Source organism: Oncorhynchus nerka, linkage group LG21, assembly GCF_034236695.1.
Source record: "Oncorhynchus nerka isolate Pitt River linkage group LG21, Oner_Uvic_2.0, whole genome shotgun sequence".
In the NCBI taxonomy this organism is placed as follows: Eukaryota; Metazoa; Chordata; class Actinopteri; order Salmoniformes; family Salmonidae; genus Oncorhynchus; species Oncorhynchus nerka.
The window spans coordinates 34737224-34764407 of NC_088416.1; the positions used below are offsets into that span (position 1 = coordinate 34737224).

The 27184-nt window shown below is 41.5% G+C and overlaps 2 protein-coding genes across 3 annotated transcripts; both read left to right on the forward strand.

Moving 5' to 3' along the window:
- The first annotated feature begins 405 nt into the window (after nucleotides 1–405).
- Nucleotides 406–18079, forward strand: LOC115104318 (growth factor receptor-bound protein 2-like). Of its 2 annotated transcripts, XM_029625718.2 has the most exons (9): nucleotides 412–702; nucleotides 6239–6313; nucleotides 8024–8148; nucleotides 8587–8678; nucleotides 8810–8929; nucleotides 13487–13676; nucleotides 14058–14153; nucleotides 14385–14501; nucleotides 14662–18079. In XM_029625718.2, the coding sequence occupies exons 2-9, from the start codon at nucleotides 6253–6255 to the stop codon at nucleotides 14836–14838; spliced, it is 978 nt and encodes a 325-aa protein (XP_029481578.1). In that variant the 5' UTR covers nucleotides 412–702; nucleotides 6239–6252; the 3' UTR covers nucleotides 14839–18079. The 2 variants fall into 2 exon arrangements, with proteins under 2 accessions (XP_064862739.1, XP_029481578.1); XM_065006667.1 differs by lacking the exon at nucleotides 8810–8929 and having other exon boundaries at nucleotides 406–702.
- A 467-nt stretch (nucleotides 18080–18546) lies between these two features.
- LOC115103511 (protein FAM83F-like) lies at nucleotides 18547–26850 on the forward strand. Its single transcript, XM_029624344.2, has 5 exons — nucleotides 18547–19083; nucleotides 21929–22096; nucleotides 23118–23239; nucleotides 23352–24692; nucleotides 24812–26850. Exons 1-4 carry the CDS (start codon nucleotides 18550–18552, stop codon nucleotides 24562–24564), a joined length of 2037 nt encoding a protein of 678 aa, XP_029480204.2. The 5' UTR covers nucleotides 18547–18549; the 3' UTR covers nucleotides 24565–24692; nucleotides 24812–26850.
- Nucleotides 26851–27184: the final 334 nt, after the last annotated feature.

Consider the following 27184-nt stretch of genomic DNA (forward strand, 5'->3'; position numbering starts at 1 on the left):
ATGATGCCAAGGAGTATTAATTTGCCGATCCGAAAGACACATGGAAGATCACAGGAATAAAGTCTATACTGTGTGTGTGTTTGTGTGTGTTTATCATAATGTTTCACCTCATGCAATAAGCCTTTATTACATATTGTCACATTATTCATTTAAATGTATTTTTATTTTATTTAACCTTTATTTAACTAGGCAAGTCAGTTAAGAACAAATTCTTATTTACAATGACGGTCTACCCTGGCCAAACACTGATGACGCTGGGCCAATTGTCCGCCGCGCTATGGGACTTCCCAATCACGGCCGGATGTGATACAGCCTGTATTCGAACCAGGGACTGTATGGACGCCTCTTGCACTGAGATGCAGTGCCTCGGAATGTTTGTGGTGAAGTCCAAAAGTTCCTTTTGAAAAGAGGCGGTCTCTAACCAAGTGCAAGTAACTGGTTCAAGTCCGCGTTGGGACATTCAGCTATTGTGCGTGTTGGGGAGGGAACTCGAACGTCTCAGCGTTGTTATACTTCAATGAAAGGACGCGGAAGTAAACAGTCTTTAACGGATTTGTTTTTACGAATATGACGTTTTCCTTTTGATGCGAACTTGCGAAATTGTGACTGAAATTATGATCTAGTTGGCAAAGCCCTGGCTGGCTGCGTAAATTTCCCGACCTCTTGTGACTGTCAACGCGTGGCTCTTTACATGAGATAAAGGTAAATATCATATTGCAATATACAGTTGACCCATTTGAAGAATGCTTGATTATTCTTATATACGTGATGCAACCATCAATGTACATGTAAATGTAATATACCCACTGTTATATGGCTAGCCAAATCATGTCACCAAAATGACCAAACTTCTTATAGTGTCATGCTGGCTTGAATACACTGCATGCAGAGCAATCCATTCAACTTCAGCGACTGGTTTATAGTCAACAAAGTCTCTCTCTCTAATCGTATGAACAGCTGTTACAGTCATACTCACTCCACTTTTTCTGTAATGTAATTAATTATAATAATTAGTCAGCTTCCTCTCATCTGAATTGTGAATCATTGCTCTTTAGTGGTTGTCTCTCTCCCAAGAGTGGTATCCCTATAATTTGTTAGAAATCTTTTAGATTCTGAATCTATGGCAACTAACTGGACAATTGAAACAAGTGCCACATAGAGAACTTTATCTACCTATTTGATACAATCAATAACTGTCCCCAGTAACCAACAGTTGTCCACAGACATTGGTGAAAAGGATATGCAATATAGTTCTGGAGCACATAAGTAGGCTATGAGACAACTTGTCACCATATTCTGCAATGCTATTATAAATGTAGAACAACAAAGATATTATCTTTAATCTAACAGTTGAAACATTTTCCTTATTGCTAAATTATTTGAAAACGACCTTTACATACAGTCCCCTTGCCCATGCCATGGTGATGTGGAAGGTATTTTGAAATGGCTTTTTTGCTTGAACGTTTTTTCCTCATTGGTTTGTGTGCTCGGTGCTCTACAAGGTCAAATAGCTTCTCCTCTGGGATGTGGTAATTTATGAGTAGTAGGAGATAAGTTCAACAATAGTTGTATTTATGTGATGAGGAAGTATGTTCATGATGTGTTTTATTTTGATATGAAACTCAGTTCAAATAGAAAGCCACTGAAGCGGACAGGTGCACTATTGAGCAAGCTTTATAAGTTAATGTTTTTTCGGGGTTGTCTTTTTTGCTAAAACAAGGTCCTCGGTTCAATCATAGTAGGCTAGCCATGTCAGTCTAATTGACATGGTGTGAGCTACTATGGTGTGTCAAATAGATTACAAACACTACAGTATCACTGGAACTTTCAATGCTTTACATGGTGGTCAATTGTTGTTTACTCAAATATATAGAACTTGTTGAATTTGGATTTCCCATAATTGAGAATGGATGGATATTTATAAATGTATATACAGTATTGTCTAGTGCTGTTCTCCTCAGTGCTGGGTAGTTGGATGTCATAGTTACTCTCAAAAACACATTCTGCACATTCCTCACTAATCTCTGATTTGTAAAGTGTAGAGAAATGTTTCGTGCCTTCACATAGTTAGGCTTTGCATAATGTAAATCCTTAATTATAAAACTTACCGTTTCTAACATTTCCAACAAAGAAAATGATGCACGCTACTCCGTAATAGATCTTACCACTTCTACAATGTCCGATATTTAATAAAGATATCTGTTTAAGACATCATAATCCTATTTCTTTGACTAATGGTGGAATGTTTGGCCCTACAAGACTATATAACAACCGACTGGGGTGTTGAAGAGGCACAAAAGTGCTAAGAAAAAACAGTTGGGAGCTGAAAAAATCCAGCTAAAATGAATGTGGGCAGTGAGAGTCAAAACCACTGCAAATATCCCCTTCACCCAGGTCACCGTACCAGGGGAGCTCTAGGGACGTTGGCACATTGCCAACATGCCCCTGGCCCACCTCACTGGTGACATGTTACTAGAGTAGATCCCCTCTGCACCGTCTCTTCCCAGGGGACTCGGCTACTGTTTTGTTACTGTTTTACATGTTTGAGACTTCCACCCCTCGAGCAGTGGTTCCCAAACGTTTTATAGTCCCGTACCCCTTCAAACATTCAACCTCCAGCTGTACCCCCTCTAGCACCAGGGTCAGTGCACTCTACAATGTTGTTTTTTGCCATAATTGTAAGGGCAAATAATAATAATCAATAATTTTGCTCTTTATTTAACCATCTTACATATAAAACCTTATTTGTTAATTGGGAATAACTCACCACAGGTTAATGAGAAGGGTATGCTTGAAAGGATGCACATAACTGTAATGGTGGGTTGTATTGGAGAGAGTCTCAGTCTTAAATAATTTTCCACACACAGTCTGTACCTGTTTTCATGCTAGTGAGGACTGAGAATCCACTCTCACATAGGTACGTGGTTGCAAAGGGCATCATTCTCTTAACAGTGTGATTTGCCAAGGCAGGATACTCTGAGTGCAGCCCAATCCAGAAATCTGGCAGTGGCTTCTGATTAAATAACATTTTCACAGAACCGCTTGTTGCAATTTCGATGAGGCTCTCTTGTTCAGAATCGGTAAATGGACTGGAGGCAGGGCATAAAAGGGGTAAAGAATCCAGTTGTTTGTCTCATCCAGTACCTGCATAATTGCGCACCCAATTCACTCAGGTGCTTCGCTATATCACATTTGACATTGTTCGTAAACTTGAGTTCATTTGCACACACAAAAATCATACAATGATGGAAAGACCTGTGTGTTGTCCTTGTTAATCAAGACAGAGAAGAGCTCCAACTTCTTAATCATAGCCTCAATTTTGTCCAGCACTTTGAATATAGTTGCAGAGTCCTGTAATCCTAGATTCAGATCATTCAGGTGAGAAAAAACATCACCCAGATAGGCCAGTCATGTGAGAAACTCGTCATCATGCAAGCTGTCAGACAAGTGAAAATTATGGTCAGTAAAGAAAACTTTAAGCTCATCTCTCAATTTAAAAAGTGTCAATACTTTGCCCCTTGATTACCAGCGCACTTCTGTATATTGTAAAAGCGTTACATGGTCGCTGCCCATATCATTGCATAGTGCAGAAAATACACAAGAGTTCAGGGGCCTTGCTTTAACAAAGTTAACCATTTTCACTGTTGTGTCCAAAATGTCTTTCAAGCTGTCAGGCATTCCCTTGGTAGCAAGAGCCTCTTGGTGGATGCTGCAGTGTACACAAGTGGCATCGGGAGCAACTGCTTGCATGCGCGTTACCTCTCCTCTATGTCTCCCTGTCATGGCTTTTGTGCCATAAGTACAGATACCAACATGAGCAGCAGCTACGTTTGGCTACATTAGTGGAATTCCTGCGAGAGACTAACAGTTAATGTGATTGGATGTTAATTATTTAACTAGGCTACCTGTATTTGACATTGTGTTTTTATTTCGCTGAACACTAGATGGTTTCATTTTATTTTTGGCAGTGAAACGAGGCTACTCAGGCGATTTAAAAAAAACTCACCCAAATGTATAGCCCCGTTGGAAAATATAAATGGACTGTTTGAAAATGTGAGGAAAAACAAATATCATTATAAAAAAAATAAAAAAATGTGAATCACATTTTTATTTGGCGTACCCCTGACGGCATTGTGCGTATAAATACCTGCTCTAGAGCACTCAACTCTTACCCTGTTAGGTCCGTAGCCTGCTAGTTTTCTGTTCTACCTGCTAATTAATTGCACACACCTGGTGTCCCAGGTCTAAATCCGTCCATAATTAGAGGGGAACAATGAACAAACGCAGTGGAACTGGCTTTGAGGTCCAGAGTTGAGTTTGAGGGCTTTAGAGTGACAACAACGAGGTTGTGTGTGTGTGTGTGTGTGTGTGTGTGTGTGTGTGTGTGTGTGTGTGTGTGTGTTCACGGCTGTCTAATAGCAGAATTGTCCTGACAGCAGAATGATTAAGTAGTTTGTGGGTTGTATTTGACCAGTGTTTTGTTACAAAGATTTTATCAGTAGTTTATGCTCATTGAGGTAAGGGGTTTAGTGGTGGTCAGCGTAGTGTCTTACCTTACTATATCTCTCTCGTCAGCGTAGTGTCTTACCTTACTATATCTCTCTCGTCAGCGTAGTGTCTTACCTTACTATATCTTTCTCGTCAGCGTAGTGTCTTACCTTACTATATCTTTCTCGTCAGTGTAGTGTCTTACCTTACTATATCTCTTTGTCAGTGTAGTGTATTACCTTACTATATCTCTCTCGTCAGTGTAGTGTCTTACCTTACTGTATCTCTCTCGTCAGTGCAGTTGACAGTATTTTGAGATTTGTGGATGTATGCAGTTTATGTACATACTTTTTCAGCAAGCTGCTGGGATATGTTTTATCTAAAATCAAAAGTAAGAGTTATATTGATAATGTTTATGAGGGCTAATCTGCAATGGAATCAGGAGGTTCACTTCATTAGTTTCATTCATTAGTAAAACATTAGAGCCATTCGGTGAGGCAAGTGATTTAAAACTGAAGTGCCTGTTTGGCTGCATGCATGTTTTACTGTGTTTACGGTACATGGTTTTATGGAGCGAAGGAGTTAGATAACACAGATTGAGTGCACTTCTGTGTACACACATGGTTCAACTGAAGTGGGAATCATTTAGATTCAACAATTTGTTGAATTTATGTCAATGGAATGTGTGGTGATATCCCTTGACCTTCTCCTTGCTCATCCACACCTCCAAGAAAAAAGACTCTTGTTATCATATGTGGGCTACTGAGTGGTACAGCAGTCTGAGGCACTGAGATGCAGTGCAAGAGGTGTCACTATAGTACCTGGTTCGAATCCAGGCTGTATCACATCTGTCAGTGATTGGGAGTCCCATGGGGCGGCGCGCAATTGGCTCAGCGTTGTCCGGATTTGGCCGGAGTAGGCCATGATTGTAAATAATAATTTGTTCTTAACTGACTTGCCTAGTTAAATAAAGGTTACATTTAAATAAAATAATTCTATTAAACTGATATGTGAGCTATTACTGTCAATAAGTGAATATGTTGTGTTGACTTTAGAGAGAGAGACAGAGGAGAGTTTCCTCTGGTTTAATGAATAGTTCCTGTCTGGTAAAGAGAGAGAAAGAGATACATCTGGGTCTGACAAACACACATAGTTTGAAACGATTTTCTTAATGTAATTGAATTTAATCTTCAGTTGTCCTCATGTTGTTTATGCGGCCTTCCATCCGGCTTAGTAGAGCTCTGTGAATGATTCTCATTATCATCTATCTACCCTCACTCATATCCGCTCTGAATAAGACAGAGAGGGGGAACAGAAGGGGTCTTTTACTGCAGAGTAGGAGTTTTAATCAGGGTACAGGATTGGAGCTGTGGTGAGCAATAGAAGCTGATACGACAGCGCTGGTATTGTCTCCCTCCGGTGTCTGATGGCTGAATAGGTAGAGAGGTAGGGCTGGGATAGATTTATGAAATTGTATGTAATCATGTGTATCTATGGTTCTGGGGATGGATAATGTATGTGATTTTGGAGCATACACTGCAGACCCCCCTTCAACCACACACACGTGGGAGAGCAGCAAATTGAACATCAAAGATAATTACCATCATGAGATTTCAATCTCTAAAAATTACGCCATTTTTTTTTTACTTAATTGAAAGGGGAAATGGACAGCTCCTGATGTTGTTTGTCCTCCTCTGACTCGCTCTTCTGCCTGTTCCTCCATGCTCATGTCTGTTTATGTATCCCGTAGGTAAACATTAACACATGGTGAATGCTACGAACTACCGAAACAAGAATTGTTCTCTCCTCAGCTTCGTGACAGAAGGTAAGGGGAAGTGTCTGGCTCAGACAACTTTTCTCTGTTTTGCTTCCATTTTTAAATGATTTTCCAGTTTTCCCATTTCTTTATTTCTCATATCTAAACTTCATAGCTAGGAATAGAAAAAGTTATACTTAGCCTTGTGTTTAGAAGGATACAACTGAACCAAAGGGTTTTGAAACTAAATCTGTGTTCTTATTGCACAACTCTTCTTATGTCATCTCCTCCATTACAATTATTATTATTTTGCGTTTTATCCCACTGAATATATTTCCCCCATGCAATGGCTGTTACAGCCTCAGGTGCAGTATTCACAGATTACAGAATGTACAGGATAGTCTAGGCTGGTAACAATTGTATTTTGCAAACCACCACTGCACCACCTCAGCAGAATTACCCCACCAGAGTTAAATTACTGGCAATGTCGACTGTTTAAACAGTGCAGTTATTTATAGGTCTAATGCAGCCATTTTCATCTCAATATCAAATCATTTCTGATTATCAATGAAGTACCTTACTGGGATTTCTTTCAATTAAAATTGTAAAAAAAAAAAAAAAAAAGCTTCTTAGCTATAAGTAAGCTAGGACTCTCTGTGAGTCGTCTGAGTGAGGAGGAGAACTGAAAACTATAGCTGTTATTGGCAAAGAGGTAGAGGGCTGCGGGTCTGACAGAGATCATTGAGGCGCGATTATAATTGTGCATGCTGCAGGTGGAAGCTGGCGATCAGACAGACAATTTTGGGGATGAGAATATTTCTTTGAAAATGCTACAGACATCTAAATCGGTCTTTCATATAGGACTAGTAAAACATAGTTTTTTGCATTTTATTATTTTTAGGGGGTGCTGCGGCACTCTCAGCACCCATACTTCCTGTGGCTATGATCAGGTGTGTGTGTAGTCTCAATTAAAATAGTAAGCTATAGACTATGCATGGGCGGAGAAGCAGGGGGCAGTTATCTTTCCAATGAAATCAACTTCCTAAATATGATTAGGCTGTAGTTTACATTGCCTAGAAATACATATTGATTACCTTTTTATTTATATCTCTGTCTGAAAATGGTCCCACTCCTAAAAGGTACGCTATAAAACATTTCTCAAGAGAAAGTGAATGTGTCTGCTCTCTCTCCAACTCTGCTCTCTTCAAACTATGTCTAGCCTATTGGCTGATATAGCCCAGTAACACCGATAGCCTAATATAATGGGCCACATGAGAACCTCTGGTAATTTGACTTATTTCTTAGGTTATTTTTTGCTAATTTTGATATTGCCTATATAGGGCACACAATTGCTAGGACCATGGCTGGCAAGTGAGCTGCGTCACATACTCCTGAAGTAACGTTGCGGAATTGCGGTTGGGTTCGGGACACGTTCTTGCAGTAGCGGGTGGAGTCGGACAGAGAGCCAGGGGGAGGGGGCGGGTGTGGTATCAAAAGCTGCGGGTGCTGCCGGAATGAAGAAAATAGTCCCGCACAGAGTTTGGAACTCTCTTTCATATTGATCTATTAACTAATTTACTGCCAAAACTCCATCCCACCAAAACAGGATGATATTTCAGGCAATCTTTTTAAACAGCTCTTACACTAAAATGGCATTATCATAATTTTCACAATTTCACAGTATTATTCCAACTTCAGTGTCGAAATATATCTAAAACACAGGAAATAACATGTTTGACTGCACTTTGAAACTACCAACCCACAACTCTCATTCCATAGACCGACTGCAGTCCTATTCCAACTCTTTGACCCTTCCACCGCTCGCCATGGAAGCCAGAGGAAAGTACGAGTTTAATGCTACGGCTGAGGATGAGCTGAGCTTCCGAAAGGGAGACATCCTGAAAGTGAGTATGACCTGAGAGAGAATTTGTATTTTTTTATTTTAATAGAATATTTAACTAGGCAAGTCAGTTAAGAACAAATTCTTATTTTCAATGAAGGCCTAGGAGCAGTGGGTTAACTGCCTGTTCAGGGGCAGAACGACAGATTTGTGCCTTGTCAGGTCGGGGGTTTGAACTTGCAACCTTCCGGTTACTAGTCCAACGCTCTAACCACTAGGCTACCCTGCTGCCGAGGAGACACATTAAAATTCAGAATAGCGTGCCATAGTAAGACTAAAGAATGACAGCAGTACAACTGAGTGTGGGACTTGGCTTTAAAGACACATTCCACTAATCTAATTCCTAAATTCTACACACAAAGTTCTACTGTTGTATTCTGCTGTAATATTAAATCTAAACAGTGAACTCTGTTGTTTTTGTATATCTCTGTTCCCTAATCAGATTCTAGGTAGTCAAGATGAGTGGTTTAAGGCAGAGCTGCATGGACAGGAAGGCTTTGTGCCCCAAAACTACATTGAGAGACAAACCCCAAGGTGAAATAAATTTAAGGTTTAGTCATTCTCATCCATAAAATGTATTTGAACACACACATACAACATGAGTTTGTATGCTTACAGTAAGTACAGTATAGCCACATCTGTATACTGTATCTCTCTCTGTCCAGCTGGTTCAAGGAGACGGCAAGCCGTAGCTCTGCTGAGGAGCTCCTGATGTCTAGGGAGGTGGGGGGATTCCTGATCCGTGGCAGTCAGAGCTCCCCTGGAGAATTCTCCATCTCTGTCAGGTGGGTGGGTGTAGGCTCAGGCCAGGATATTACAGGGAGCTAGCTCACTGATTACAAAACAGTACCTAGGGTGGGTTAGAGTTTGCACCACATGTACTCTGTAAAATGTGGTAACATGTTAACCTGCAAAACTCATCTGTGAACATTTTCAAAATCTCCCTCCATTTCTCATGAAATGTCTATGAGCCAGGGGAAAAGTTCCGTTTCTGTAGGCTATACTTGATATTACTGGTACAGCTTTTCCTTGCAATATCTAACATAAGCCAGCAGGGGACAATGAAAGTACTGCACCAGAGAAACAGTTGACTTTGGATTGATTTATGGAATAGGACAGGACACAACTAAATTGTTTGAATCATAACTCATCACATCCTGTCATTGTTTATTTATTTTTATTGAACCTTTATTTAACCAGGAAAAGCCCATTGAGACCCAGAGTTTATTTTTCAAGGGAGACCTGGACAAGAAGGCAGCAACAATCAATACATTACAGAATTAAAACATACAGCAATATTATCCAGCCTAAACAAGTCTCCCATCAATATTTTAAATGAATTCAGTGGCACTACCTATCTAGATGAAACATGGATTGTAGACTATTCCATGCGTCTAGTACACAAAAAGAGAAGGCAGTCTTGCCTAATACTGTGAATGTCCTGGGGACTTTAAGTAGCAACCACCTAGCAGACCGGGTATGTTAACTGCAGGTGGTGAAGGAGACCAGACTACAGAGGCAAAGAGGGAGTTTACCCAAAAGGGCTTTGTAGATGAACACATACATTTGTATCTTTCTGCGCATATAAAGTGAGGTCCAACCTACCATTTGGTACAATGTGCAATGGTGGGTGAGTGACTTGGCATTTGTAATAAAGCGCAAGGATGCATGATAAACAGAGTCCAGTCTCTGTAAGACGGAGGAGGTTGCATGCATATACAACAAGTCACCATAATCAATGAGAGAGAGAAAAGTGGCATGAACAAGCCTTATTACGAAAATAAAAACCCAATTTCAATTTAAGCTTTGTCACAAGATTATCCACATGAACTTTAAAGGATAACTTGTCATCCAACCAAATACCTAGGTGTTTGTAGGATGACACTTTTTCAATGGATAAGCCACCAGAGTTCTGGCAGAGTTCTAGCTCTGGTAAAGGTGATGAATTTATTATTTGGTACATTCAAGACCAGTTTGAGACCATAACGGGAGGCCTGCAGTGACTGAAAAGCAGTCTGGAGCTCTTCAACAGCCTGAACCAGAGAAGAAGCACATGAATATATGACTGTATTATCTGCATATACAGTGCCTTGCGAAAGTATTCGGCCCCCTTGAACTTTGCGACCTTTTGCCACATTTCAGGGTTCAAACATAAAGATATAAAACTGTATTTTTTTGTGAAGAATCAACAAGTGGGACACAATCATGAAGTGGAACGACATTTATTGGATATTTCAAACTTTTTTAACAAATCAAAAACTGAAAAATTGGGCGTGCAAAATTATTCAGCTGCTTTTACTTTCAGTGCAGCAAACTCTCTCCAGAAGTTCAGTGAGGATCTCTGAATTATCCAATGTTGACCTAAATGACTAATGATGATAAATACAATCCACCTGTGTGTAATCAAGTCTCCGTATAAATGCACCTGCACTGTGATAGTCTGTCCAGTAGCATTTCTGGAATACGTTTTGATTTCACGTTTTGATTCGCTTTAAGGCCGAGAATGACCGCTCGACAGAAGCCGTGGACACAGGGATAGTCACTCTCACACATGCCAATGTGTTAAGTTGCCCCATGTCCTCATTCAGATTTTTCTGCTTAAGGAAATCAAGGAGATCAGAGGGACTTTTAACTTCAAAATGAGTCATAGCATACATTACAGTCAGTTCTGTTTTTAGCTTGGATAGGTCAAACAGTGTTCCGTGACTCTCTGTTAAGCTGGAGAAGGCTGTTTGCGGGAATCAGGGGGTCCAGGAGGGAGATAAACATACATTTTTCGTGGTCTTGAAACCTGTTTCGTATCTGGCAAAGAATGTTGTCCAGAATATTGCTGTAGAGTTGTTGGTAGTATGTGCGAGGGTCTCCTTGTGCTGGGCCTCTGCGTGCGCTGAGTGAACTTGAGATGCGCGCTGTGTCATCGTAGATTTGACTGAACCTGCGCCTCTCTCGCTCAATTGTAATAATAGGCATTCCGAGCAGTACAGTTTGCAGTGCTTCTCGGAGCCTGTGAGCCATTGATAGCGCTCGTAGATGGACCTTTGAAAGTGGCGAGCGAACCCCTTTCCCGCCTGTGACAGGCTTTGTGGCGTCGGGCGACCTCTCCTTACAATGTCTAACTTTTCTTGAAAAGTTTGTCTTGATAATGGCGTTATAATTATATCCTCGACCAAATCGATATCTTCTCCTTCCGCCAGTTTAGTAGTATGCTGTGTAACACTGGAGCCAGCCAGCAGGCGTACAATAGCCAACTCTAAAGCTGATTGGTTGACACTAAATTTTTATTTCCATTCACTTTAAGCTACAAGCGCCCACACTGTTGATTCTGAAGGCCTGAGGGCAGATTTTAGACCCCCTGGCAACACATGATGGCTGAATATGATTGGATAAAAGATCTAACATAAAGACCAGCCCTCCAAATCTCAACCTGGGGCTGGAAGCAGTGCAACCAAGAGGAAAGCTATGAAATGAAGAGTATAACTCTTACTCTGGGGAATAATATAATACATATTTGTGGGAAAATATATTTAAAAAATATATATATTCTGATGATGTTTAGGCCAGCAGAGAAGGCCTTGCTGGCCCTGACGGTCCACCACTGGTCTATAGCCTTTAGTGCTTTATAGACATCAGTATAAGAAACAGGCTCAAAGATCAAATGGTTCACATCAAATCAAATGTATTTATATAGCCCTTCTTACATCAGCTGATATCTCAAAGTGCTGTACAGAAACCCAGCCTAAAACCCCAAACAGCAAGCAATGCAGGTGTAGAAGCAAGGTGGCTAGGAAAAACTCCTTAGAAAGGCCAAAACCTAGGAATAAACCTAGAGAGGAACCAGGCTATGAGGGGTGGCCAGTCCTCTTCTGGCTGTGCCGGGTGGAGATTATAACAGAACATGGCCAAGATGTTCATAAATGACCTCATGGTCAAATAATAATAATCACAGTAGTTGTCGAGGGTGCAGCAAATCAGCACCTTAGGAGTAAATGTCAGTTGGCTTTTCATAGCCGATCATTAAGAGTATCTCTACCTCTCCTGCTGTCTCTAGAGAGTTGAAAACAGCAGGTCTGGGACAGGTAACACGTCATGTGAACAGGTTCCATAGCAGCAGGCAGAACAGTTGAAACTGGAGCAGCAGCACGGCCAGGTGGACTGGGGACAGCAAGGAGTCATCATGCCAGGTAGTCCTGAGGCATGGTCCTAGGGCTCAGGTCCTCCGAGAGAGAGAAAGAAAGAGAGAATTAGAGAGAGCATACTTAAATTCACACAGGACACCGGATAAGACAGGAGAAGTACTCCAGATATAACAGACTGACCCTAGCCCCCCAACACATAAACTACTGCAGCATAAATACTGGAGGCTGAGACAGGAGGGGTCAGGAGACACTGTGGCCCCATCCGATGATACCCCCGGACAGGGCCAAACGGGTAGGATATAACCCCACCCACTTTGCCAAAGCGCAGCCCCCACACCACTAGAGGGATATCTTCAACCACCAACTTACCATCTTGAGACAAGGCCGAGTATAGCCCACAAAGATCTCCGCCACGGCACAACCCAAGGGGGGGTGCCAACCCACACAGGAAGATCACATCATGAGGGCCTATATCATAGTTGACTGTAACAGAGCTGACATTAAGAGGCCTGGGGCCCACCATTATCAACAACTGAACCAGCAGATATGAAGTGCTTGTTAAAAAAAACTACAATATGGGCTTTATCCTTCACTTCATTAGAATCCATCATTAAATGGTCAGGAAGGCCAGAGGATACATTAGAACCTGACACTGATTTGATTAGCTTCCAGAACTTGGTAGGGTTGTTTAGGTTCTCTGTGACTGCATTTAAATAGTAATCTGATTTGGACTTCCTGATCAACCCTGTGTATTTGTTTCTTAGCGCTCTGAAGGAGGCCCAGTCAACAGGAGCATTTGTATGTCTAGCTTGAGCCCAAGAGATATTTCTCTTTCTAATGAATTCTGCCAAGTTATCTGAAAACCAAGGATTGTCCCTTCCACTTATTCTAAATGTCTTCACAGGGGCATGCTTATCACAAATCGACACAAATGTCATATACAAATAGTCCCAGGCAGTGTCAACCAGGGTTGGGGTCAATTCCATTTCAATTCCAATGACTTCAGACACTGAACCAAATTCAAATTCCAAATCTTCCTCATTGAAAAGCATTGGAAATAATTGGAATTGGAATGTCAGTGTACTTCCTGAATTGACTGGAATTGAATTGGAATTGACCCTAAACCTGCATTGTACTGTATGTGACTAAGAGGCCAGATGTTGTGTTGTGACATGCCTAACTGATATATAAAACCTTTCCCCTCAGACATGAGTTTGACGTGCAGCATTTCAAAGTGATGAAGGACAGCAAAGGCCACTACTTCCTGTGGTCAGAGAAGTTCACTTCCCTCAACAAGCTGGTGGACTTCTACAAGAACACCTCCATCTCCAAGCAACGGGGCATCTACCTTAGAGACGGTAGTCGGGATGACCAGAGCCCATCCGCACCCCAACCGGTATGTCAGCCGTATATTATCTCAGTTCAATCAACTCTTTAGTGAAGCCTTCCTTCCCTTTCTTGACTTCCCACTCTTCTGTACTCTCAAGCACACATACAGGAACTGAAATCAGTGAGCTATTGCACCAGAATGGTCAATTAATCAATGGTATTGGTCTATTAAACAATGTACTGCATGGTGATGTCACCATGGAAAACCAAACCTCTACACAGAAGGTCCTGTGTAGATTGTACTTTCAACCAGCAACTATCAGGAAATCACACTGATCAAATGTTTTTGTTAGTTTCATCAGCTGTTGTACAATAGGATATAAAAACAACATTTTGACTGCACTGGGCCTTTATTAACCCTTTCCTGTCCACATCCTTCTGTTGTCAGTTGAAGAGGGGGAGTCTACCTGAGGAGAGGAGCTATGGGGCCCCTACTGCAGCCATGTCACACCGCAGGGCCTCAGACCTTCCTCACAGTCAGCAGGTAAACACCACTCACCCCAAAGTACAAACCTACACTACCTACAATGCAGTCTTTTGAATCACGTCGGTTTTTCAGAAGCTGCTATGTACCATGGTCATGTAAAACTATGTCATTGCTTTTATTTGATTGCATTGGGTTTGTAATGCTTTACTGTGATTCTGAGACATGCTGTAGGTTGGTTTAAAGGTTAGAGTCTGACCTGAGTTCAACCTCTCTCCTCTCTTCCCCCAGAGTAAGAGACCTGGGATGGAGGAGAGGGCTCACACCATAGGCACCCCTGGTAGAAACACCCCCCTAACCTCTCTCCCAGCCCCCCAAAGGACATCTGAAACCATACCTCATCCACAGGTACAGTAAGCCTACTGTAGTCAGTAAATATGGGCACATCCTTGATGTCCTCTGAAATGACTGGTTCCTATGGCCAACTATTATCTAACGTGTGTGTGTGTGTGTGTGTGTGTGTGTGTGTGTGTGTGTGTGTGTGTGTGTGTGTGTGTGTGTGTACCAGAGGGCAGTCGTACAGGTGAAAGCAGTGTACGACTTCACAGCGGAGGAAGGGGACGAGCTAGGCTTCCGTGCAGGTGATGTCATTGACATTTTGGATCGCTCTGATCCATCGTGGTGGAAAGGAAGATTGCGGGGTAAAAGTGGTCTGTTCCCTGCCAACTATACCACACCATTATGAGGAAAGCTTAGAGAGAGAGTTGTCGCTCTTTGGGCTTCTCCAATCATATGGACTGTGATGATAAGAGTCGGGCAACACACAGAAACTTCAGCAGCCCAAACTGTAGGACTAAAAAGAAATTGGTTCACAGTTGATTTCTGATAACATATGCTCACACATTTATTTTTATTTTAAAGCTGGTGCTCAGCATGATACAATTGACATACCTAAATGACATTGATTTATAAGCAGAGGTGGACTTACCATTAGGCAGAAGAGGCAATTGCCTCAGGCCTCACATCATCAAGGTGCCTTCTGAGCTGGGCATAATAATAAAATACTAGCAATCTTCTTTTTTCCCCCAATAATGTCTCTGCATGAGACCCCACAACTGGTTTATAATAATGGACTATTCCAACTCTACAGAGTTCCCGTGCATTGTTTCACGCGATATGATTGCACATTTGACTTTCATTGTAATTAAGCTGTATCAATTAGATGCTTTCACAGCAGGATAGAGAAATGTGCAATTAATGCAACTAGTGAAAATAAAAAGAAAGAAAGAAGATTTAACAGAAAAAATGTTGTAAGTTAATGCATTTCTTTAGTCAAAAGACAAGTGCTGCATGTAATACTGACATTGTCATCGAGGCAGAAGACATGTATGTGTAGACAATGTATCTGATGTAATCTGGCCAAACAGAGCATGGCATGTCATTCGCTTTTTGGCCAGACAGAATCAGATACATTGGAAGCATATAGAAAGACAGGGGCGTTGTTTGGCTCACTAGGATAATCGGATCGTCTCCAGTGAGATAGTTTGGCTCACTAGGATAATCGGATCGTCTCCAGTGAAATGTTGTTTGGCTCACTAGGATAATCGGATCGTCTCCAGTGAGATAGTTTGGCTCACTAGGATAATCGGATCGTCTCCGGTGAAATGTTGTTTGGCTCACTAGGATAATCGGATCGTCTCCAGTGAAATGTTGTTTGGCTCACTAGGATAATCGTATCGTCTCCAGTGAAATGTTGTTTGGCTCACTAGGATAATCGGATCGTCTCCAGTGAAATGTTGTTTGGCTCACTAGGATAATCGGATCGTCTCCAGTGAAATGTTGTTTGGATGCTACTTTAAGAAGTGATTGTTTGACAATCAAATGAAAACATCATGACCTGTTGTGTTCATTTTAATCACACCCCCCTCCCCCACAGGAGGCCTTTTGCCTTTTGGTAGGCCGTCATTGTAAATAATAATTTGTTCTTAACTGACTTGCCTAGTTAAATAAAGGTTACAGGTTAAACAAAAATGACACATTAAAATGTAATTTCTTTTGACAATTAAATGATGCCATAACAAAATGTTGTGCACCCAAATCACTAAGTCCGCCCCTGTTTGTAAGGGAACTTCCACAACCCAACTACAGTGTCATATCCATTGGAGGTTGAAAACTGGGAGCTATGCTGCCACACATTTACTGTATGGTACTACACTTTTTGCATTGCTACCTTTTTGTATTGTTTGTAGTGCTTGCTTTTTTAAAATTGTAAGGTCTCCATAGCAAATTATGTCTTGTTAGTGAACTTCCAAATTTACAATGTCAGTTTGGGTATGCTTGTCATCTGTCTAAATTAAAACAATGATGTATATAAACCCTGGCTTGCTGATGCTATGTATTGGCCAATGAGATGCTTTGAAGCCACCGGTCGGCCATATTGTCACTCCTCAAAAGCAGTCTTCCATAGGAATTCATGGAATACTTCAGTATTTAATTTAAATGTTTTTAGGACAAAATTACATGTATTTTTTGTTGTAGTTGAGAAAGTATTTTCAAAAAATTACTCTAATGATCTGATACTGAGAACTACACTCCTGACCTGCAGTGTTGGGTAATGGTGAACTACATGTAATTCAACTAGTAATTTAACTACATTTTGGGGTAGCTCAGTGGTAGTTGAACTAAATTCAATCTAGGTAGTGTTTTCAGTAGTTATTATTATTTTTTACTGGAAATACACACTACTATTTATTTCAAATAAAGTCAAATATGAGTGAAGTCTTTTTCAGCATCAGATTTGCCTAATCCAATTACTTTAGCTTTACATTGCAAAAAAAGAGGAATTAACTACTGAAAACACTACCTAGATTTGAATATAGTCTTGCAATTTGTGGTCTTTGACATTTCAGATTTACATATGATAATTTTTCACAAACAAGTTTGTAAGTCGCTCTGGATAAGAGCGTCTGCTAAATGGCTTAAATGTAAATGTAGTAAACTACGTTTCAAAGTAACTTTAGTTAAGTAAACTATATTCTCCTTAAGGGAATCATTAGTGTAGCTTAACTTCTTCCAGAGTGAAGTAATTAGTGGCTTGGTAAACTAGCCTACAGTACCAGTCAAAAATTTGGACACACCTACTTAAGGTTTTTCTTTATTTTCTACATTGTAGAATACTAGTGAAGACTTAAAAACTATGAAATATCACATATGGAATCATGTAGTATGCAAAAAAAAGTTTATTCAAAGTAGCCACTCTTTGCCTAGATGACAGCTTTGCACACTCTTGGTATTCTCTCAACCAGCTTCACCTGGAATGCTTTTCCAACAGTCTTGAAGGAGTTCCCACATATGCTGAGCACTTGTTGGCTGCTTTTCCTTCACTCTGAAACGTTAAACGTTCTTGACATTTTCCGGATTGACTGACCTTCATGTCATAGTAATGATGGACTGTCATTTCTCTTTGCTTATTTGAGCTGTTCATGCCATAATATGCACTTGGTCTTTTACCAAATAAGGCCATCTTCTGTATACCACCCCTACCTTGTCACAACACAACTGATTGGCTCAAACACATTGAGAAGGAAAGAAATTCCACAAATTAACTTTTTACAAGGCACACCTCATGAAGCTGGTTGAGAGAATGCAAAGTGTGCAAACCTGTCATCAAAGGCTACTTTGAAGAATCTCAAATCTCAAATATATTTTTATTAATTGAACACTTTTTTGGGTTACTACATGATTCCCTTTGTGTTATGTCATAGTTTTGATGTCTTCACTATTATTCTACAATGTAGAAAATAGTAAAATAAATTAAAACCCTGCAATGAGTAAGTGTGTCCAAACTTTTGACTGGTACTGTATATTTTCAGAGTAGCTTCCCCAACACTGCTGACCTGTGACCAAATGTTTTTTTTTTATGTATGTCACAGAACCAGAGCATCCAAGAAAAGTATCAGGGTCTGATAAATACATTTGGAATTGAACTGTTTTGGTTTTTGCTTTGAGTCATTTCATTTTAGTTGGCTAGAAATTACAACATCATGTAGGCTAATTTATCTGTATTGAGTTCTATGTTAAACCTATAAGCCTATACACTACAGTTTGAATGTGCTTTACGTGACACCACTCAATTCTTGGTTGGCCTTTATGGAAATTCAAAATAATCACATTCTCCATGCAATAATTACCCCAACAAACACACAAAGATGGCGCCGTACCGTATGGTTGCCGTCTTTGCTATTTTGTTTTTATTTTTCCTTGTTTTATAGTAAGCCTACTACTTATATTGATTACTGCATTGTTGGGAAAGAGTTTGCAAGAAAGCCATTTCACTGTTCTTGTGCACGTGACAATAAAACTTGACATTTGAACCTGATTATAACAGTTTAGAACTCCTCCCCCTACCTCTTGAACGTCACCTGTGTACGCGCCCAACACCTACAGGTAAAGGTGTATGCAAAGAGAACTGCGGGGGAAGGAAGAATTAACGGTTGGACAAATTCCGGATAACGCTGCTATGGCCGAGTCTCAGCTTCTGTGCATGGACGAAGATCATGTCAACGAAAAGATACCCGAATCCAAAGCAGAATTCTATTATTGCGAGGAGCAGCGAGCCGCGCTCGAGCAACTATTGAAGAACGGTGATGGCGCGTTCAAGATGCGATTGAAAGAGGACAACGTCAGAGACTTTCTATCCGCCCGCGAGATTAAATGGATTCGAAAAACCTTTGATGAATATGATTCAGATAGTGAGTCCGAGAAGGGCGAATACGAAAAGGCTCAGGAGTCCAATGCAGACTCGGGGGTCCACTCCACATACTGGCCTCAGATGTCCGACACGGATGTCCCGCCGCTTGACATCGGCTGGCCAGGCAGCACTAGTTTCTATAAAGGTGTCACTCGAGTATCCGTTCACACGCACCCACCCAAAAACAAGGGGCCCCATATAAAAGAGGTTGTCAGGAGACTCATTCAAGAATCTAACAAGGTAATTCCAGTTCTAATATAAATTGATTACGGCATATTACACATGAATAACGTAGTTTACATAATTTCTTCTCTGCCCTAAATTATTGAGTGATGCCCTCACATTGTTCCCCCTCATTCTTTGTAGCTCAGAACAGTTTACAAATGACTTTGAATCCTGAGTCAGCATGACCCTGAATCATGCATTTGTGTTCTTCATCTTGACAAGTTATAAAATGGGTTCTGTTAATTTAATGTAAACTTCTCAACACTACATAGAATAGTTAGTGTCAGTTCTAGTGGTCTATTTATCAGGTCTGAATTTGTCAGTGTAGTTACTACAGTCGCTACTTTTTTGACATGAGGTTTTATTGCCTGCTGGGCTACTTCTCAGGTAGCCTAGTGCTTAGAGCATTGGACCAGTAACCGAAAGGTTGCTAGATCGAATCCCGAGCTCATAAGGTAAAGATCTGTCGTTCTGCCCCTGAGCAAGGCAGTTAACCCACTGTTCCTAGGCCTTCATTGTAAATAATGATTTTTTATTCACTGACTTGTCTAGTTAAATAAAGGTATAAAGAAAAGAGAAAGGGGAACGTGTCTAATTGTTCTTCATTGACCTGCAGTGGCCCTCAGAAAGTATTCACACCCCTTGACTTTGGCAGTCATGTGAATTCAACAAGAGATGTGTGTCCTTAAGGCTTAGAACAGCCAGGTCCTTGCTCAACTGAGGAGTCGTACTGTAAAATGAACCAAGGCGATTAGCAACCATGTAAAACATCTACTTCTATTTTGATTTTATTATGAAATGAAACGATTACATAATTGACCATTGTTGATGATTAACTATTGATTTATGTTACGTTGTTATTATCATAGATATAGAACACTGATATGGTCATCTCAATCATCTTCATTTTCTCCCCTTCATCACGTCGTTACGTTCTACAATGAATTATCAACAGTTAACAGGAGTTTTGAATGTTCACAGTAGATCTCTAACTGGATGGGACACATGTAGTAGATAGGCATATTGTAACAAGCAACGCCCCATGTGGAGGAGCTGGAAAGGTCAAACATTTCACAGTTCTAAATGTCAGACAGTTTCACATCAGAACCTGTAACAAGTCATTCAAAAGTGTTTCCCCAGCCTCACGTCAGTGTTTAAAAACACATCCACACGACGTTTTCTCCTCCCACATCCACTGTAATTCAACTCACTCCATCAAGAGTCCCTCCCCCTCTAAATGGCTGCGTAACCTGTCCGTCATGCTGCCTGGGACTAAATGTCAGGAGGAAGAACACGCATAACTCCGGGGTTAAGCTTGGCACAGGAGGACACGGCTATAGGGCAAGGAGATAAGCATGCAAACTTGAGCTTAAACACTGTGGGTGTAAGTAGCCCAAATCCAGATAAGAGACTGGAGTGTTTGACCAGGTTACAGTTAACTTCTCTGGAACAATGGAATAATGCATACTCACTTTACATTCACATTTGATCTCCATTTCATGCAATCTCAATGTTAATATTTTTTATCCTCGTACATGCAAAGTTGATTCTTGTCCATATCCGGTTGCTGGCTCTTCATCAGTCCACTGTTGACACAGTCCCAAAATGTTTTGCTTGTCAGCAGTCAAGTTTTCAAGATATTGAACTTTCAAGAAGCAAAGTGTTATTTTCCACATCATCATGGTGATGCACAAGATTGTGGGACTGTTTCAACAGTGGACTAATGACAAAATACCAAAACATGGTATTTCACTGAGAACAATGCAAATGAGGGGTCATTGTTCACTCCTTGAGACAGGTTAATGATCTACTGACAGGGAAGACAAACCCGTGACCAGCTGTTCTGTGTGCATATGACTAGGTATGTCAATGAACTAAACAAACTGAAATCATGACAGGCCGTCATTGTAAATACGAATTTGTTCTAAGTTGACCTGCCTGTTAAAATAAAGATGAAAAAATGGAAAATAAAGGATGAGCCAGGAAGTGACTCTAGCCTTACTATAACAAGGCCTTCACTGTCCAATACTTTGTCATCACCACTCCTTTACCACTGTCAGCATAAGACAGAGAGCATTAGACTGCCTTATCCTAGTGTGGTACAGGAATAGGTCATAGTAATGCACCAGTGCTCACATTTCTTCACATGCAAAGTCTGTTCTCCTTAAAGACAACCAGTTCTGTTTTTACCTAAACGAATGCCATTCAAGGATTATAGGATTTACATTTCAATAACTGTGTGTGTGTGGTTGTGTGTGTCTGTGTGTGTGTCTGTGCGTGTGTGTATATGATCGTGTGTGCGCACGCATGTGTGAGATGTCGGGGTTATTTATTGAATTTACACTTTTGTCTTTCCTCTGTCCTCTCTAGCTTGATCTTTGTAAATATCAACTAGTCTGGTATTATTCGTCAGATTTATCAGTCACCTCAAGCCTCTCAAATATTTTGACATACTTCTGTTTGGATTGAAGTGGAAAATATGTCATAAGAAAATACATCTTGACATTTCGGTTCAACTCGTTTTTCCAGTTAATTCGGGAGATTTTAAATCTTACTCAAGCAATTGAACCACAAATCTCCTGCTTTGGGGAAATCCACCCCCTGTATATGGCTTTGTTATTGTTATGTCATTTTCTTGTGGTACTTTTAAATTACCATCATTTTTTTTCTCACTTTAGTTTATTTAGTAAATATTTTCTTAACTCTATTTCTTGAACTGAATTGTTGGTTAAGTAAGCATTTCACGGTAAGGTCTACTACACCTGTTGTATTCGGCGCATGTGACAAATACAATTTGATTTGATTCAGAGATATCATCCCCCTCTGTTCTTCCTCTAACGGTCCTATGTGTGATCCTCAGGTAGTAGCCGTGGTCATGGACCACCTTACTGACCTGCAGATCCTTCAGGACCTATTGGACGCAGCACAGAGACGAGGGGTGGCTGTGTACATCATACTGGAGGCTCGTGGTATGCCCCACTTCCTGGATATGTGCACTCGTTTACAGATCACTGCTCTGCATCTACGGGTAAGACAGGGATGCTTTGGCAGGCAGTAGGCAACAAACAACAGGAACAAGTGATAGTTAGCTATGGTATTACCATGTCATTACCAGGTAAATAGCAGAGTGTCACGTAAATTGAAAGTGCAGCCACAACATCTGGGCAGTATAAAGCAGAATATTCCTCTGGCCTATTCTTTTATTATCATCCATATTAGCACATTCTATACTGGTGTATGATCTTATTTTGAACCAGATTGCTAATAATCCTGCAGCAACAGGAAATGGGAATTATTATGTGGATTATAATTCATGGGCATTTTTGTAGGGGTTGATACACTTTTCATAAGGGAAAATCAAGTCTGACATTTGAAAGTGGAAATTACAAACTTCAGAAGCCTCTTTAAACCTCAAATACACCACAAGTTAAAAATGTCCTGCAATGCAGGAAAGTTCTCCTGCAACATGGTGATCAAATGAAGATCCTACATCTGTCGATGTTGATCTATGTAGATGAAAGCTTGTGCAGTAGATCTAGCCTATTTTATATGGAATGCTGGATGACCTAGTGTGTGTGTGTGTGTGTGTGTCAGTTGATAAGCCTCTGAAAGGCCCTTCCAGTGTTGAGACTCTGTCATTGTTGTTTCATAGAAACGGCTCTTCATTGAGCCGAAAACAATCCAGTCCTGTGGAACTTGATCCTTGACCAAACAAGTGTTAACAGCATAGGGTAGCATCCTTCTGACGTGTCTGTTTCTTTGTGTATGTCTCGGACAGTCTTTTTCACTCTCTCCAACTCTCCCATTCCTTGCTCAGTAAATAGACCTGCCTCGACTGTATACTCAAGGGGTTTAACTCAACCCTTTCATCACCAGTTTCGGATTTGCTTACCTTGAAGGTTTACTTTGGTCGTGGGTGGTAACAGCACAATTTCCCTTAGTGTTTGATATGATACTGTTCAGTACTTGGAAGTCTGATAGTCACTGACTCATGGTTTATACTGTAATAAGGGCACCTGTCTAACTCAGTATCTGTGTGACTCTTTCAGAACCTGCGTGTGCGAACGGTGAAAGGTTCTGGGATGGCCCTGTCATTTGGCAGGCTGCCCGGCTCTCTGTGCTCCAAATACATGCTGGTGGACGGAGAAAAGGTTATGTTTGGCTCTTACAGGTCAGTCATTTTCTCAGTCATACACTTCCACTCACATTCATTCAGCCAGAGCAAACATGATTTGACCTACACTTTGAGTCTGTGTCTCACTCTGTTGTTCTGTCATCTCCAGCTTCACATGGAGCTCCTCTAGGATGGACAGGAACACCATCACAGTAATGTCTGGGCAGGTGGTGGACTTCTTCGACAATGACTTCAGGGAAATGTATGCTGTATCTGAGAATGTGGACCTTTACAAGGAGTTCCACATAACCAAGCCTCCCATGCCTGCACCGGTACGGAAGGTGGTGGTCCCCAAGCCCCTGTTGATATCCACCTCCCGTTTCCAGGTGTCTCTAGGGGACTCTCGTGGGCAGGCTGACCAGAGGGTGCCTGCACATAAATACCACAACCCTAAGTATTCTCTGGTGGTGGGGAACAGTCTCGGGCTTACTGGGTCCTTACAGGACCTCTCCACACTCAGAGACTCACTGGGCAGTGGACTCGAACGGAACGGACTGTCGACGCTACTCCATGCCAAAGGGGGCAGTAGTGTGGAACTGGACATGGTCCCTGTGAAGTCCCCCAGTTCTCCTGTGGAGGATGAGGAGGATGGGAAGGGAGGTTCGCTGAAGCGCCAGGTCTTAGGTGGAAAGAAACAACGCAGTTCTTTCAGGCTCTTCCTGAAAGGCAGGGGATCCAATCACAACAGTGAGACTATAGAGGAGGATGGGGCCACTCCTTCAAACCCCTCTTCCACCCGCCCAAACCCCTCCCCTAGCCGCCCAACCCCCACCCCTAGCCACCCAACTCCCTCCCCTAGCTGCCCAACCCCTCCCTTGCCCATCGAACCCCCTCCCTACCCACCCAACACTCTCCCCTACCCACCCAAACCCCTCCCCTACCCACCCAACACTCTCCCTACCCACCCAAACCCCTCCCCTACCCACTTAACACCCTCCCTATCCGCTCAAACCCCTCCGCGACCCACCAAAACCCCTCCTCTACCCACTCAACACCATCCCCTACCCACCCAACCCTCTCCCCTACCCGCCCAAACCCCTCCCCTACCCACTCAACACCCTCCCCTACCCACCCAACCCTCTCCCCTACCCGCCCAAACCCCTCCCCTACCCACTCAACACCCTCCCTACCCGCCCAAACCTCTCCTCTACCCACCCAACCCTCTCCCCTACCCGCCCAAACCCCTCCCCTACCCACTCAACACCCTCCCCTACCCACCCAACCCTCTCCCCTACCCGCCCAAACCCCTCCCCTACCCATTCAACACCCTCCCCTACCCGCCCAAACCCGTCCTCTACCCGCAAAGTATCAGAGACAAATAGCATTGCCACTGCGCACTCATTTGAGATGGTAGAGAAACCGTCCCTGTTGAAATTTAAGAACAAAAAGCCTTCAAAACTGCCTCAAAGAAGTATGTCTCTAATGACCCTCAACAAAGGAGAGGATGACGGTATGTTGTTATATTCTACCATTTGTGGTTTTCATTTGTCTTTGAATATTAACTGCAATAGTCCCACACATGGAGTTGTTGTTTTTTGGCTCATCCATTCTTTTCTCCTTTCCCTCTAGGAAAGGGACACAAGAAGCCTTCCAAGAGGAACTGCATCCAGTCCTGAGATGAAGAGAAGGAGGACAGGATCAGCTGGGAGAGACAGAGCCAGAGGACAGTTTTAAGTAATTGCCCGTATCAGATGCAGTATTAGATGGAGTATATTAATGACATGTCATGGCAGGAGTATAGTAATGACATGTCATGGCAGGAGTATAGTAATGACATGTCATGGCTGGAGTATAGTAATGACATGTCATGGCTGGAGTATAGTAATGACATGTCATGGCTGGAGTATAGTAATGACATGTCATGGCTGGAGTATAGTAATGACATGTCATGGCTGGAGTATAGTAATGACATGTCATGGCTGGAGTATAGTAATGACATGTCATGGCTGGAGTATATTAATGACATGTCATGGCTGGAGTATAGTAATGACATGTCATGGCTGGAGTATAGTAATGACATGTCATGGCTGGAGTATAGTAATGACATGTCATGGCTGGAGTATAGTAATGACATGTCATGGCTGGAGTATAGTAATGACATGCCATGGCAGGAGTATAGTAATGTCATGGCTGGAGTATAGTAATGACATGTCATGGCTGGAGTATAGTAATGACATGTCATGGCTGGAGTATAGTAATGACATGCCATGGCAGGAGTATAGTAATTACATGTCATGGTAGGAGTATAGTAATGACATGTCATGGTAGGAGTATAGTAATTGCATGTCATGGCTGGAGTATAGTAATGACATGTCATGGCTGGAGTATAGTAATGACATGTTATGGCTGGAGTATAGTAATGACATGCCATGGCAGGAGTATAGTAATGACATGTCATGGTAGGAGTATAGTAATTGCATGTCATGGCTGGAGTATAGTAATGACATGCCATGGCAGGAGTATAGTAAAGACATGTCATGGTAGGAGTATAGTAATGACATGTCATGGTAGGAGTATAGTAATTGCATGTCATGGCTGGAGTATAGTAATGACATGACATGGCAGGAGTATAGTAATTACATGTCATTGTAGGATTATAGTGATTACATGTCATGGCAGGAGTATAGTAATTACATGTCATTGTAGGATTATAGTGATTACATGTCATGGCAGGAGTATAGTAATTACATGTGCTGCTCATTCTATGTACTACTATAATGTTCCTTAGTGAGACTTGGTGTGAGACTGTGTGGACCGCCACTGCCTTATCAGTTAGAGTAGTGAGAGTCTACAATGCCAGACCCACTTCCTTTAATATGAGCCTAATGTTGCTGTTTAGCAGGAGTGATCTGATGCCACATACCAGTGAATGTCTCCTGAGTCCTGCCCGTCTCAGATGGCATTCACCACCTGTGTCAGGGAAATGCCAATACAGACTTGATCGGTCAGTCATTCGATGCTTGAAAACTGATCTTATGTTACTGCTCACATGTCATAAGAAATCAACATGTTGTATTGCTCTTCCCTGTATCTCTGTCATTGAAACGGCTGCTTTTAAACCTAAACAAATGGATGGCGTTAAAAACACAGGTATAGATGTATTCTGAATGTGTCTATCCTTCAGGTTACTATGGAGAAGGAAAAGTGATCAGCTCTCTTCTCTCACACAAGGTATCACCTTACCAAGGGCACTTTGTTAAATTGTTAGTGGACTGGCCCTTATTTCCACTGGAGTGTGTAGTGTCTGAATAATGGATGTTGTTTTAACAGATCAGACACCAATCACACACTTCTGCTGTTAACATGCAACAATACATTGTCTCTAAACCTATGTGACATTTTAAACATGTCACTGATCCATGGCTATATCTGTCATCTTAATAAAAAAGAAGCAATAGGGACTAAGACATATTTTGCTTATTTTTTATGCATAGCAATTACAAAGAGCAAAGGACATTTTCTCATTGAAATTATAGTGTGAAGTCTTGTATATAAAAATGCCAAAGATGTATGAGACCACACATACTTCATGTACTTGACTGACTTCATATCTCTGATGTGTGACTGTTGTTTTATATGAAATCATAATATTAAAAATAACTTTTGTATTTTGTTTTGCAATCATTACAGAGGACATGTAGATAGTTTTGCTAAATCAAGTTCTCTTCTCCACAGTCATGTGATTTTTTTGTTTTTGGACATGATCATATTTTTCTTGCGCAACCTTTAGATAACATTTCCTGCCACTATCTTATCTGTAGATTTGTAGAAGAAATGGATAAATATGCATGAGCTCCGATTAATCATAACTCTGCTAGTTGTAGATATGGTTTGGGTGGGTATACACATGTTTTGGCTGCCGGTATAATAAGTGCAGTTGATAGCTGTTTTTTTTCTCTCTCTCTGGGTGCATCAGTGTTTTTATTCTCTCTCTGGGTGCAT